Source organism: Ixodes scapularis, unplaced genomic scaffold (assembly GCF_016920785.2).
Source record: "Ixodes scapularis isolate PalLabHiFi unplaced genomic scaffold, ASM1692078v2 ptg000005l_1___fragment_3__unscaffolded, whole genome shotgun sequence".
Classification (NCBI taxonomy): domain Eukaryota; kingdom Metazoa; phylum Arthropoda; class Arachnida; order Ixodida; family Ixodidae; genus Ixodes; species Ixodes scapularis.
In genome coordinates, this window is record NW_024609887.1 from 339,588 (window position 1) to 354,524 (window position 14,937).

The 14,937-nt window shown below is 44.0% G+C and overlaps 1 protein-coding gene across 2 annotated transcripts in view; it reads left to right on the plus strand.

Annotated features, from left to right (window-relative positions):
• The window catches only part of LOC115321900, a 41,176-nt gene that overhangs the window by 17,340 nt on the left and 8,899 nt on the right, over window positions 1-14,937 (plus strand). For both annotated transcript variants that reach the window (XM_040220395.3, XM_040220398.3), the window contains one exon: window positions 14,819-14,854. In XM_040220395.3, the coding sequence (XP_040076329.1) occupies window positions 14,819-14,854 (36 nt within the window). The remainder of the gene's footprint in view (window positions 1-14,818; window positions 14,855-14,937) is intronic.

Here is a 14,937-nt window from a genome sequence, read left to right on the forward strand (position 1 = left end):
GGCAGGAATTGTATTGCCATATGTCACACCAGGGAATGTCAGCTTATGTGCAGCAAGAAAATGAATTTTGGCGACGCGAGGATGTCTCGTGCAAGGCTCTGTCACATGCCTCCTCAGCTTGCAATTGCCTTGCCGCTTGCCTTCCTTGTCTTGCTCGGCCTTTTCTGTCCTCAGCTACAGTTGGTTTGCGACAGCACACTGCCTTTTGGTGCCAGGGTAGGTAGATGCAGCTTTTAAAAAAGGTCTATTGCATCCTTTGTGATACACCAGACGTTCACAAATCATTCTAAATCTCGTTTAGCAGACGATACATCAATGTCTTTTTTGTTGTGTTTTTGTCGGTGATTGACACTTCATGGCAGGCGAAACCAACACAATTTAGACGAACTTGAGGTTTTAGCACCGATTTTCCATGTCACCTAAAAGGAGTCAGTGTGAAGCGCGGATTGAACACGAGTGTCATGTCAGCCTTGACTACCCATTCGGTGAGAACACGAGTTGCACCTGATTGATGATGCTTCACTAATTATTAATCTTAAATCTGTGCTCTGCTCGGTCCCCCTTTTGGTCACAGAAAATCCAGTGCGTTGACTTCCCAAACTCTTCTTTTTCTCGCACTGACAGGCAACATATTTGCAAACAGTCTTTTAGCTCCTTCACTCTCGCCAAGACAAAAATCAGACCCCGTGCTGTGGACAGCTTTCGTTCGGTGCTCGCATATTTCTTGGTTGTCACTGAACAATGAGCATAGGTAACCTACTCAAAGTAATGCATGGTGTTTGTCAAAAGTTGACCTCCTAACTTCCTCCGCCGACGCACACTGGCACGGCAGGGTTGTACTAAGGAAACTGATTTCCCAGATACATCATATGGGAACGGCAGGGAGTAGTAAGCCTCAACATTATAACTTACAGTGCGACTAGGACAAAGACAGACAGAGGAGAAAACACAGGACAAGCGCTGAACTAGCAACTGATTCTATTGAAAAGAAAATACATATGATCCTGCTGCTGCTCAGGCAGGCATGCCCCTCCGTGGCCCTGGCGCTTCTTCTTTTACTCAACACGATACCAGCCGAGTTATCCGAGATCCGAAAAGCCGATCTCGCTCTTCATCAAAGTCACTGTGGGCTGGCTCACACACAGAGATCCATTTTGTGTTATGTAGTATGTCTCCATCATTTCTCGGGGTAGTTTTTGGTTTTGTCGGAACATCACTGTCGTGTTGTTAAAAAAGGGTTGGCATCCGCAATCCCGGCAATGCATCGCGAGATGTGTGTGAGCGGTTCCTTTCGTAGAACTGTGGTGTTCTTGTAGTCTTATCTTGAGGCAACGCCCAGTTTGTCCTATGTAGGCACGCCCGCAGGAAAACGGGATCTTATAGACCACACCTTTTATGCAGGCGACAAACTGCATTCCGTGTTTGATGCTGCTGCGGCTGAGATGTAGGATCGTCATTTCTCGCACGTTTGTTGACTGTGGAGCACACAGAGCCGAGATTGTGGCAGGCGGAAAAATCAACATTCACATTGTATCTCGAGGCAGCTTTCTTGAGTCCGTGGGAAAGGCGGTGGATGTATGGTATGACTGAAGTTTTCCTTTTCTCTTTCTGCTCGAGGTCACATTGCTCGACCTCTGTATCTGTTTTAAGGTATTTCACGATTTTTTCCCAAGTTGAAGTAATGACCGAATTAAGATACCCCAATCCTTGAGCCGTTGAATTTCGGAAATGAAGCGGGAGCTCCATTTGCGGATGCATGTGCTTGTTAAAGCTGTCCTCAGACAGGGAAATGCGATGCCTTGTTTGACGAGTTTAGAGTGGGCTGACTGAAAGTTTAGAAGAGCCTTTGCTGTTCTGGGACTGTAACACCAGCAAACATGATCATCCCCCTCTTTGATGCGGAGATCCAGGAACTCAATAAGGTTCTTTTTTGGGGCTTCATAGGTGAATCGAAGTCCTTGCCTTTTTTTCTTGAAGATCTTCAGCACATCGTCAAGCTTCTGATGGAAATTAGCCCTCTCAACGAACACCAAATAATCGTCTACGTACCTAAACACTTTTTTGGTGTTTTTCTCCAAGCAAGGTTCCAGATCCCGATGGATCTTGCCTAGGAAGATGTTACTGAGCACAGAGGCTACCCTCGACCCTATGCATACTCCGGACTTCTGTATGTACACCTTGTCCTGCCATCCGATGAATGTGGACTTCAGCCCACTCCAAACTCGTCACACAAGGCATCGCATTTTCCTGTCTGAGGACAGCTTTAACAAGCACATGCATCCACAAATTGAGTTCCAGCTTCATGTCCCAAATTCAACGGTTCAAGGATTCGGGGTATCCTAATTCGGTCATTACTTCAGCTTGCGAAAAAATCGTGAAATACCTTAAAACAGATCCAGAGATCGAGCAATGTGACCTCGAGCAGAAAGAGAAAAGGAAAACTTCAGTCATATCGTATATCCACCGTCTTTCCCACGGACTCAAGAAAGCTGCCACGAGATACAATGTGAATGTTGTTTTTTCCGCCCGCCACAAGCTTAGATCTGTGTGCTCCACAGTCAACAAACGTGCGAGAAATGACGATCCTACATCTCACAGCCGCTGCAGCATCAAACACGGAATGCAGTTTGTCGCCTGCATAAAAGGTGTGGTCTACAAGATCCCGTTTTCCTGCGGGCGTGCCTACATAGGACAAAATGGGAGTTGCCTCAACATAAGACTACGAAAACACCACAGTTCTATGAAAGGAACCGCTCACACACACCTCACAATGCATTGCCGGGATTGCGGATGCCAACCCCTTTTGAACAACACGACAGTGATGTTCCGACACAACCAGAAACTACCCCGAGAAATGATGCAGACGTACTGCATAACACAAAACGGATCCTTGTGTGTCAGCCAGCCCAGAGTGACTTTGATGAAGAGCGAGATCGGCTTTTTGTATCTCGGATAATTCGGCTGGTATCGTGTTGAGTGAAAGAAAAAGCGCCAGGACCACGGAGGGGCATGCCTGGACGAGCAGCAGCATCATCATATGTATTTCCTTTTCAATCGAATCAGTTGCTCGTTAAGCGCTTGGCCTGTGTTTTCTCCTCTGTCTCTCTTTGTCCTAGTCGCACTGTAAGTTATAATGATCTCTACCGTAAACTCGCCCAATTGTCCATTCTGCTAAGCCTGAACAGTTCGGTCTTTTTTTGGTGACCAAATTTGGTCGGCAGCAAGACTGCTTTTTAAAAGTGTGAACGAACCATATGTTCTAGCAAAAAATGTGCCTATTAGAGAGGTTCAAATATTAGAACCATAGCTATACTTACTGACCTTATAATGTGAGGCCTAAGTTTCCACATTCCACCAGGATGTGCGAAGAGGTAAGCATTGGAATCTATGGAAGAAGCTTAGCAATGTTGAGGCATAGAAAGGTAATGGTTCTTCAAACAGCGCTAACCGTATTGTTGGCTTCATTTCTGAATTGTTTTGTGTTGTCTCTGTTTCTGTCTTGTCCTTAAATCTCAGTGATTTGCTTTGTTTGTGGTTTGCAAGGTTTCAGCAGACCCGTCCTCTTTTTTAAAAGGTTCTTTTTTTTAATTAGATGCTGTATATGGGGTGTCTGTTCATGCAGGCTTAGGCCATCCCAACAATATCAGGACTTCTTTCTGCTGATCATTTTCATAACCTAAATATAATTCTGTTAGAACCCAGGGAACAATTTTTGCAACAGATATATCCCTCATTGCCTCTACGCACGCCTTCTAAATTCTGGGAACTGGATGGAAATAGTGTATTAGGTTCACCACTATCTTTCGATGATTTTCCGAGTGATGCTGCCACACTCCACGAATGCGGCCAGTGGAAGTTCTCATTCAGCCACTGTAGGGCGCGCAGCATTCAATCGGTTGAGGCGTTTTCAAAGCTGAAGGATATAGTGGTGCCTCGATTATGTGACTTTCAGGAAACTGCGCGACAGCATTGGATAATCCAAAAAACAACAGTTACGGGACAAAGACATGCAGAACTTCCAAACAGCCTTTAAGCTGATAATCTGCTGGAATCTGAAGAAGCTAGAACCCTCATGCAACTATGAATGTAACCTAGAAATTGTGTAATAGAGGTGCCAATCAATCTTTATTATCACATTGGAACTTCAAAAGAAATCAGTGAGTTTCTGCTGACTCGTCCAGTTGTGCATAAACCGGGGATGCATAATTGGGGTTTTACTGTATCCACTGTGGGACACATTTCATTCTCGATCGCATAATGTGTAGAAGTTTCTTAAAAATTTCTGGGCGTTGCCTTTAAGGACTAGCATTTTCAAAATAAAAACAAACAAACAGGAAACTGCTTTAATAAACGACGCAGATCAAGCCTGGAATGTGCTCGACAGCGGATGTTTTCTTCAGCTTCGATAATACTTCCCCAGTCGACTGCTGCATGCTGCAAGATTGCCAATTTTGAACTTCCGGAGGCTGCAATCACAGAGTGAAGCGTAATTATAGTTGGAGGCACCTACTACAGTCCATGTGCATGTTCTCTTAAAGGGACACTCGCATGGCTGTTAGGGATATAGCTAATAGTAATCAATAATATTGATTACTATTAGCCTTGGCACACTCGCAACTGTTGTTTATTTGGAAAGACAATTTACTATATAGGCCCCTTCGGCCAGCCTAGTCATCATCACTTCGTGCGAAGCATTTTTGTTTAATAGTGCGATTGATGCCTCACTTACACACTCTTTTCCTTTTTCCTAAATATCATATTCCTCATGCATTTCTCTGCTTGTTTTGTCATTGTATCTGGCAAGAATCTTAACATCGTGCAACACCAAGGAACAGGGGCATCTACTGCAGTGAATGGCGAGGTGGCCAGACAGGCTAGCTCACGTGGCAGCCACGTGCTCATGGGCACGTTCATTCATGCATCTACAAATTTATTCTTGTGTTTTATGCTGCAAGGCTCAGACGGCTGCTCTATGATGTTGATTCTGTGGCAGAGCCGAGCCATCTTATTGGATGCCAAGGACACCACAGGAATGCGGTGGCGCTGACCGACTTCTCTTAATTGTGTGAAACTGAGGGTATGGTATCACAGCTGGTCTTACATTGGACCTCTCAGGAGTGGGTTTGTTTATCCAGAAGCAGCTACCTGCAGATGTGTATAATTCAGGTCGCCAAAAGCTTGTTAAATAAAGTTGAGGCATAAACAAACCTGCTCGTGAGAGGCCCAATGTGAGACCAGATGTGGTACCATACTTACACTCATACCTGCCAACTCTTCCGAATTTTTCGTAAAATGTACAAATTGGGACTAATTTTACGATTTTACAAATCTTGCTTCAAATCTTATAAAAAAAAATTTTTATTTTTTTTTTGTTGTTGTTTTTGTTACTCCGTTGTTGGTGGTATCTTGTATTGCCACAAGAGGGCGATAGGTACCGTCCACAGCAGCGTCGTGGTTTTTACTATCCGTCTATCCGGTGGCCACGAATCGAAAACCAATCCAAAGCTCAAAGCCTTTGTTCGTGTGTTCGGCGGTGCACAGGTGCAAGTTGGTTCGACGTGTTCAGACGTTTTGGGGCCTCGTTGTTTCGGCCAGTTTCGAGGCAAAAAGTATGGCGTCTGTGTTTGTTGCACGTGTAACTGTAGCATTCGCCTGGTCACTGTGGCTTCGCGGCGCAATGCCGAACTCGAAACCTCAAAAGAGGTACTTTCAGGTGTTCCTGAAGTCCTACACGTTGAAATTTCCGTGCTTCATGCCGCCCAAAAAGCAAGAGAAGTTTGGATTGTGTAGCACGTACACGTGTGATGTAAGCGTTTCGCACGCTGGCCAGGCTGACATTAAGCTGCACATCGCTTCGCGTAACCCCCCCCCCCCCCCCCCCCCCCCCCGGCCGCAGCCGCGCGACTTTTACGAATTTGAAATTCCACAGGTTGGCAGGTATGTACACTCAGTGTCACACAATTCAAGGAAGTCGGTCAGCGGTACCGCACTACTGTGATGTCTTCGGCACACAATAGGATGGCTTGGCTCTGCCACAGAATCAACAGGCCCAAGCCCCGCCGTCTTAGCCTTGCAGCATAAAACACAAGGATAAAATTGCTGGGTGTGTTTTGGGCGTTGTGTATCAGATACCAATATTGTGAGGGGCAGTGTATATGGGCCAGATGTGGAAATGACCCTGCCCGTGAGCATGTGGCTGCCACGCCAGCCAGCCTGTCTGGCCACCTCGCCATTCACTGCAGCAGATGCCTCTGTTCCCCGGTATTGCATTATGTTAAGATTCTCGCAAATACAATGGCAGAACAAGCAGAGAACTGCATGAAGCATATGAAATTTGGGAAAAAGGAAAAAAGCGTGTGAGTGAGGCATCAATCGCCCTATTAAACAAAAATGCTTTGCGCCAATGTGATGGTGACTAGCCTGACCAGTGGACTTTATATAGTAAATGTTCAAACTAGCCTTATTACCCTCTTTACTATTAGCTAGCTCTCTTCATCAAACACTTCCTTACCAGCAGCATGTCACGGCCATTCGTGCACATGCGCTCATCTAAAAGGCATTCATATGGATGTAATGACCGTATTTGGTTCTATTTTTATGTTTCAGATAACCTTTGGAGACATTGCGCTTCCTGAAGCGCAGTTGAAGCATGTCGACACGAAGCAGCCATTCATTTACGTTCAGGAACTCGCGGTCATGGTATTTGGAACTGAGGCCCTGACAAACTGCTGCCTTACGGGGTCGGCAATGAAGGGAAAGCTTCCTAAAAAGGGAGTTAAGGACTTGATAGGTGAGTAAATTGCCGTAAAGAGGAAATGGCAAGGCACTATAGCAATCAAACTTAACAGGAAGAAATACTAAGTTTACTCTTGACATATATTGGACTTAAATCTTGGACAAAAGCTCACCAGACAGAAGCTCACCGGTCAAAAGCTCACCACGTGAAAATTTCATGTTGGTCTTAACACGAGTGCAGACAACTTAGGTGCATGCGTGCGACACTAAAACACAACAATGAATTAAATCTGATAGGCACATGGTTTGTTGATTAGACTGGAAACAAGTTTATCGATTGGTTAGAAGGAAATGCGGTCCCGTACAGGCTGTTTCCAGCAGTCTTGGTAGATCTCGGTGTACCTGGAGCCCCTTGCAAATACCTTGAGTCAACCCAGATTGATCTTATCAGCTTCAGCTCCACTCATTTTGGTGACCTAAATTTTTGTCCCAAATCGTTGCTTCTGTGCCTGTTATGGCTTACCTGTCGACACCGTTGCATGAGATGGGGTACCACTTCTTCTAAAAATAGTGCAATGTCCATTGCGTCCGCACTTTGGCCCAGCTCGTGACTCACCGGGTAGCCAAAAAAAAGGGGGTGAGCTATTGTGTGGGTCTACGAAAAAAACGGGTGAGCTTCTGTCCTGTGAGCTTTTGTCTGGTCACCGTTGGACTTGTGTCTCGGTACTCATGGATGGTTGTTTCTTTTTGGCTTATGTTGGGGGAGGTATTTGTCTTTTTGTGTCATTACGTCTTGCGCTACACCTCTGGTTTGCAATAATGGGCCCCAGTTCTAGCATACTTTAATTTTTGCCTGGATTATAATTAGGGTGTGTACTTTCCGGTGTTTATTTGTAAGAAAAATCGGCGGATGTTTTTCGGTGTTTATTTATTTTCAAAACACCGGCGTATTTCGGTGGAAAGTCTCACTACAAGGCTAAAATCGGTGATTATCGGTGGAAAAAAATGCGATTGATCACAGACAGAGAGTTCCAGTTTTATTCACATATTTCATACACTTCTTTTTTAGGAAGCATCTATTTCTCATACTTGGTTATTATAGTAGATGGAAGCCTACTTTGAGAGGCTTGCATCCGTCATGGCAGCAGGTTCCTTGCGGTTCACAACCCACAATTATGAAAACGCACGCTCCTGTATGACACGGACGTTGGCAGTGTCTTCCAGGAACCACAGCGACCTCTGAATACGTGGCTTGCACCGACATCACTTGGCCAGACACAATGGGGAAAGGGCACGAGAGAGCCTACCCTCCACCGCGTTAATTTTTCCACAAAAGGGTGCCATGGGAGACACAATAGGGGAAAGGCGTGTGAGAGCTTAGCTTCCACCGCGTTCACTAGATGCTTTTGACCCCCAGAAAGGAGGGCGGACTGACGCCATGTGCAAGCCATGTATAAACACTGGAAGGATGCAGGATCCACGAGATAACACGTTTGACGAACCTCTACGGGGAAAAGGTTTCGCTAGGTCGGAATCATGCCACGACCGGTGTTTTTTCGGTTTTAACCAGAACGAAAAAATCCAACCACCGGTGTTTTTCGGATTTAACCGATTTTATATTTTCGTCACCGACGGATGTTTATCGGTGTTTTTCGGTTAAAACCGGAAAATACACACCCTAATTATAATTCACTCTGATGTTCCTTCTGCTTAATTTTGATCGTCGATTTATATCAGCGATTAAACTTAACGAAACTTCAGTATAGTTTACTTTTGTGTACAATTTTCTGAAGATAGCTGACTGTTTACCCCAGCTTTAGGCTGCTGAATCTTTCAAAAACTTTCAGCTTGTTCAGTTGTTTTTAAAGTAATTGTTTGGTGCAGTATGGCCTCAGTTGGTTTTATATCAGTAAACCCTGAATTATAATATAAAATAGATGTCAGAATCAAAATTAAAAAAATGTGGTCATCTGTGTGTTCAAAATTATTGTCTAGCTACGCTATCTCCGACTTTCTAGCCAAATATCCTGAGGCACTGGTTCTCAAACAGGGTTCCTAGTACAGTATACTGAGGGTTCTTTCAGCACCTGAACTTCCTCAATCGTTCCTACACCATTGTCATACACTCAATTGCAACAATGCCAAGAGTGGAAGGGGCTCCTCGGCTAACAATAACATTAGTAAATTTTTGTTCGCTGATGTCAGAAAGTTTGAGAGTCCCTGTCACAAAGAATGTTATGTTTGCAGGCTTTTAAAGGGGTTATGAAATAGTCTTCAGACTTCGGCCAAGTAAGTGTGGCAGTATCTCACCATCGCATGTGCAGTGAAGACCAGAAAACAATTTTTTCCAAGGTGCACTAGTTTTATTAAAAAAATTAAATAGACTTAAGCTTGGGGGGCCCCTCAACCTTTAGAGTCCTTTCCAGGTCACGTGCGTGTGACATGAATTGGGGGCCAAATGAGTGAATGACAACTTTTAGAAAAACCTTAGCTTCAAATTGGGCAGATACCTGCTCAACCTGCAAACTCGACCACTATTGGCGCCAAGCCAGTAGTTCCTGTGGCCACCATAAGCTGCATGATGAAAAATGGACCCTTTTTTCCTTTCTGATTACGCAGTGCACTCGCGACATTTTGAGGGATCACGGTGTGTTTTCTCGTACTTGTGATAAGGTAAAAGAAATAAAAGTAACGAGCTCCAGACTGTTTCCACAGTAAACTTGTTTCATGATCCCTTTAATGCATTGCAAATTGACGAAATGAATACGTGGCTGATGTTTTGGCAACTGTGAAATAATTTACATTATTTCACAGTTGCCAATAAACATAGTCATTGGTCCCCGTGCTCAATATACTTAGATGATTAACTTTTTGTTGTTGGTTTCTTTTTGTGAAATTTTCTAAAATTATGTGGACCTGAAGTATAATTTTAAGTAGTATTAAGTAAATATGGAGTCTTAAGGCAAGTTCCTTAATTGTCTATTGTCTTCTCTTTTCAGCTTTTGTTACTGCCAATTCCCTGGAGAAACTCGGAAGTCCGTGAAAGAATACCTGTAAAGGAAGTGCAGCAATGCTTCCTACACTCAAAACAAAGCCTCCAACGCACAGAAGAAAACTGCAGAATGAAAAAAAAAAAAAAAATTAGCTTTCATTTTTATTCATTTTGCGCATTAGCTTTTTTTCTCTTAAATCTGATTAGCGATTAATTTAGATTTTATTTAACAAGTGCATTAACTTTTTTCATTCATTTTACTTCAGTCATGTAGGTGATGTTACTTCAGTCATGGTAGATGATAAATATTGTAGGTTTTATATTAACAGGTGCAATACTATTTTTGCTCGTTTTTCTTCAGCATGATAGTTTGTAATTATTTTTTTCTTCTAATAAGAGCTTGTTTATAAAGCTTTAAGTGCATCCGTGATATTTGTAAGCCACTAAAAGTATTACGTTTTTTGTTCCATCGTAAGTGTTTGTTGTAGGCAACATGTGTTCATTCTATTGAAAAAAATATTTGTTTAATAAAAAGTTCTTACTTTAATTTGTCATCACTTTGAACTCGTCTACATTAAAGCCTGTAACATAATGCATTTCAGTTTCGATACGTGCAAACAACTGCAATTGCTAAATCAATATAATTTTCTACTTTTCTTATCTGGAATTGGTCAGGAATAAATTGGTGAAATGCTTTAAAAGTTCTATTAAGTGTACCCCCGATTATATTTGAAAGCCTGCTTCCAAGTTTAATCCGGGGTACAATTTATAGTACTAAAGGCCTGCATAAAAGCATACTAAAATTCTGCTCAGAAGTGTACTAGAAGAAGTATCCTAAAAGGATGGCGAAATGTTACTTCTGAAGTGCGTAAGAAGTGTACTAAAATGCCTCTTACAGGCATACTTAGAAGTATCCTAAAAGTATAGCGAAATGTTACTTTTGAAGTGCGTAAGAAGTATACTAAAATGCCTCTTACAGGTATGCTTAGAAGTATACTAAAAGTATGGCGAAATGCTACTTTGAAGTGCGTCAGAAGTATACTAAAAACCGGCCAATTTAGAGCATCAAGCATACTTCTGGAAGTGCAAATAAAGTATACTCTAAGAGCCCCGGTTTTTCGCTAAGGGATTCCAAAATAGTTAAGAGAGGCATAGTGAGGACATGCCTGAAATCATCACTTGAGAAATCTTGTGCTCACACAGTTCAGAGTAGCTTTGATTCACAGGCCCAACGTTTGTTGAGAGCAGGATTTCCACCTTCCATCATAAGGGCGGTAGCAGAGTCTATGTTGAAGGCTTGCGTATGCGGGCTAAGGAAACAATGGGTCACTTGGAGGGACCAAAAAAATTTGAGGTCATGCCATATATACACGGGGTTTCTCACAATTTAAAAAGAGTCGCTACTAAGTTCCAAGTAGACGTGGTTTTTTCAGCCCTGTGTAAGCTCTCCCGGGTATGCGCCTTAACCTCAGAGCGGATCGCTCACAAGGATGGTTGCAACACCATGCATTACAACCAGTTCGTGCCTTGATCAACGGGGGTGGTTTTCCACGTCCCGTTATCTTGCGGGAAAGTATATATCGGACAGACGGGTAGATGTCTAAATGATAGACTGAGGGAACACGGAGCCTTTTTGAATTCAGCAAGCGGAGCGCACCTTGCCCTACACTGTAAAGAATGTGGGTGTAAACCAAATTTTGGTGCCACTGAGATAAAAGGTCGCAACAAAGACAAACTCACTAGGGAAATTTCTGAGGCGGCCCAGATTTCCTACAGTGGAAGTGACAAGTGTGTTAGCGCACCATCTATTTCATTATTAGACAGAGAATTAGGTTTTTTGTTTACTTCCCAGTTCCATCGCTCTTCTCTCGCTCGCGCTCGCCATCGTCCTCGGTTTCCTCGCTATCCCGCTCGCGTTCACCACCGTCCTTAGGTTTTCTGCCCTCAGCGTGCCCATTCGAGCCAGTGATAGCGCATCTCAGCGGCCCACATGTACATTGCATTCCTTCGTTAAAGGAAGTGAAAGATTAAAAATTCAGTTGTAAGTCTGCGCCTGTGTTGTGTTGCTCGCTCCTTTCAATTGTGTCCCGTCTTTTTTGCGGTTTTCCATCTTAACCCTTTCAGTACCGTAATAATTTTTCATGTAACATCCTCAAAATCCGGAATTATTTTATTCATGCAACCTGTTCAGCCTAGTCCGTAGAGCACAATCATATAAAAAATTTTATCAAAAGCACAGCATAAATGGACAAACAATATTTTTATAAATGTTAAGAAGGGGGCTTCACTGCACGTAAGTGGAAAAAGTGGGCTTCACTGCACATACTCACTTTATTTTATTCATGAATTTACAAAGCAATTCTGTCAACATCAGTACCTAGTGTCTCTGTTCACGAGACTACGGGCTTAGTCAGTCCCAGGACATCCCGTTCAAAAGTTTGCCTTTGTGTGATATGTGCGAAAACACTGTATCGCACACAGAGCGACACCACAGTCTGGGCACCACGTCCTTGTTTCCTTGCGAGCTTTTTTTTCTTGTGCAGACAATGCATCTTCTTGTTGGGCTCTCTTTCTTCTCAGTTGGAGGTAGGTAGTCTGGGAAGTGTCGCTGAGTCAGTCGTGAGAGAGTGTTGTCAGAGAGCCTCCCTTTCTTGGGAGGCTCTCTGACAGGCTCACTAACTTGAGCCTGAACTCAAGATGTGTGGTGGTGTTGCCACTCTTCTGGTAGATAATGAACGCATTGTAGATGGCCATGTCTAGCAGATGACGGAACACCTTTTTGTAGTATATTTTCTGTCCATTTCTTGCACAGGGGTAATATGAAAGATTTTGGTCACTCTTGTCAACACCACCCATGGTGTTGTTTTAATTCATCACTATCTGTGGCTTGGACGCAACTTCACCTCTCTGGTTTGTTACATCCACCATTGCCACAGAGTGCACCGTGCTGAGGAAGGTTACCACCTTCTTGTCCTTCCACTGAAGTGAGAGGCACTTGCCTTTTTGGTAAGCTTCAGTTTGACCTTTCTCAAGTTGTCTTGTATCGAAGCTCGGCATTCCCTTGCGTCCAGATCGTGCTGTCCCGTAGACATCTGTCTTGCGCTCCAGAAGTGCTTCAACTAGTTCGGGTGAGTTGTAATAGTTATCCACGGTTACACAGTAGCCCTTATCGAGAAGGGGACTCATCAGGGACAATACCACACGTGTACCCATGGCCACATCTGCGTCACCAACAACAGCACCTTTCCCATGTACATAAGCATGTTCCAGATGTAACCACTGGAGGACTCGCACAGCACGAAAAACTTGACGCCAAAACGGGCACGTTTCAGTGGCATGTACTGTTTCCAAGACAGCCTGCCTTTGAAACGAAGAAGGCTCTCGTCAACTGACACATCTCGCTCTGGTGTGTAGAGAGTTTGAAACATCTCGGTCATTCTTGTGAGCACGGACCACAGTTTTCTAAGCTTTGGGTTAGGGTGCTTGTCGACTGGCGCCTCGTTGTCAGTGAAGTGTAGAAATTTCATTATCAGCATGAAGCGGTCGCGGCTCATCACGTCTCCGAATGCAGGCGTGCAGAGAACCTCTCTTGTTGACCAGTAAGATTTCACGTCTGGTTTCTCAATGACCCCTGCAGAATGATGAGCGCGAAGAAGGTCATCAGTTCTTTTTTGTCGATCTGTCTCCATGTTTTGAGGTGGGAAGCGTGGTGCGACCGAAGAAACTGGGTTGCGTAGCGGTTGGTCTCTGCGACAATCAGGTCGACCAGCTCTTCATCGAAGAACTGTTCAAAATATTCGACAACGCCGTCACCTTCTTCCAGGTGGCCCTTGAATCCCGGTGATCCCACAAAAGGGAAACGAGGTGGCGCACGAGGAATATCGCCCACGTCGATCTTCGTCCACACACGTGCGGTGTCGAAATCATCATCAATCTCTGTGTCGCTCTCATCTGAAGTCAAATAATCAATCAACGACTCACCAGAATCACTTTCCAATTCGTAGTCGCTTTCACTCGAAGAAGTTTCAGAAACTGCGCGCTGTTTCCTTTTTTTTTTCCTTGTTTCGCAACGCGTGGACACACATCGTGCGGCCGCCCGGACGACGCCATTTCTAAAGTTCAGTGTAGCCAGCAGCCTCACGAAAAAACGTCTAAATTCAGCTAATTTCACCGGTTTTGACTTCTCCTGCCATCTGTCGGTCGTTCTAAGAAGCTCCGTGATACAGACGAGCTGAATTCGTCCTCAGGATCGTTGTATTGATAATGCGGACTCTGGACGAGCTGTACTCGTCTTCAGGATTATTTGTGCGTAAATGGTGGACGAGCTCAGCTCGTCTTCCGTACTGAAAGGGTTAAACATGTATAACCAACTAGGCCAACAGAGTACTCTACTCCTCATTATTTGCGTGGCACTTATCCCCTTTTGGTCCTTCTATATCTGTGTACTGTGGTATTACGCAATCAGAAAACAATGACTGTTTGGTTCACCCTTGAACCTACACGACAGCAGACTAGTACCTGGATGAATTGCGATGTGACCAGTGGAACTGGTAGTTTTTAATACAAGTTGTGTCACCTGACATAAGCAGCATGAACTCCCATGTGCAAGAGGTCATATTCTGTTGTTTGCGTTTCTGTTTATCCCGGTAATACAAATGTGCTCGCTGTTGGTGGTTCCATCGCGGCGCCACATGTTTTAAAACCAGCAGCGTGCTTTGGGCAGCTGTGAGTGGAAATCAGGGAGCATTTGTGGTAGAGCCATATCGATATGATATGGCTCTACCACGTAAATGGTGGACGAGCTCATATGCTCGTGACCATGGGGTCTGGCATCTTTAATGCCTTTGCGTTTTAAGTCAGGTTACATGTCTTCCTTGACAGTACCGTTTTATTTCACGTTTTCCTCTTCAATGTGTCCAGAGTGTTCCACTGTAGTTGCCTTCACATGTGCTTTCTTCTCTTCTAAGCAGTTTGTTCCAATTTAGAATGTACACCGACTGCTTTTAGCCTTACTCCAGTAAATAAATATTTACTAGACTGATCTAATCAAAACAGGAGGAGGGTGACCAATTGTAAACTTTTCCTTTTTAGCGAGTGGTCTCACTGGGACCAGCTCGTCGGAGCAAGGTAAGCCACATTTTCGTATTCTTGTAGAAGTCATACTTTGCTTATTGCTTGGTTGCATTGAAGTCCAAATCAGCAAATGATAA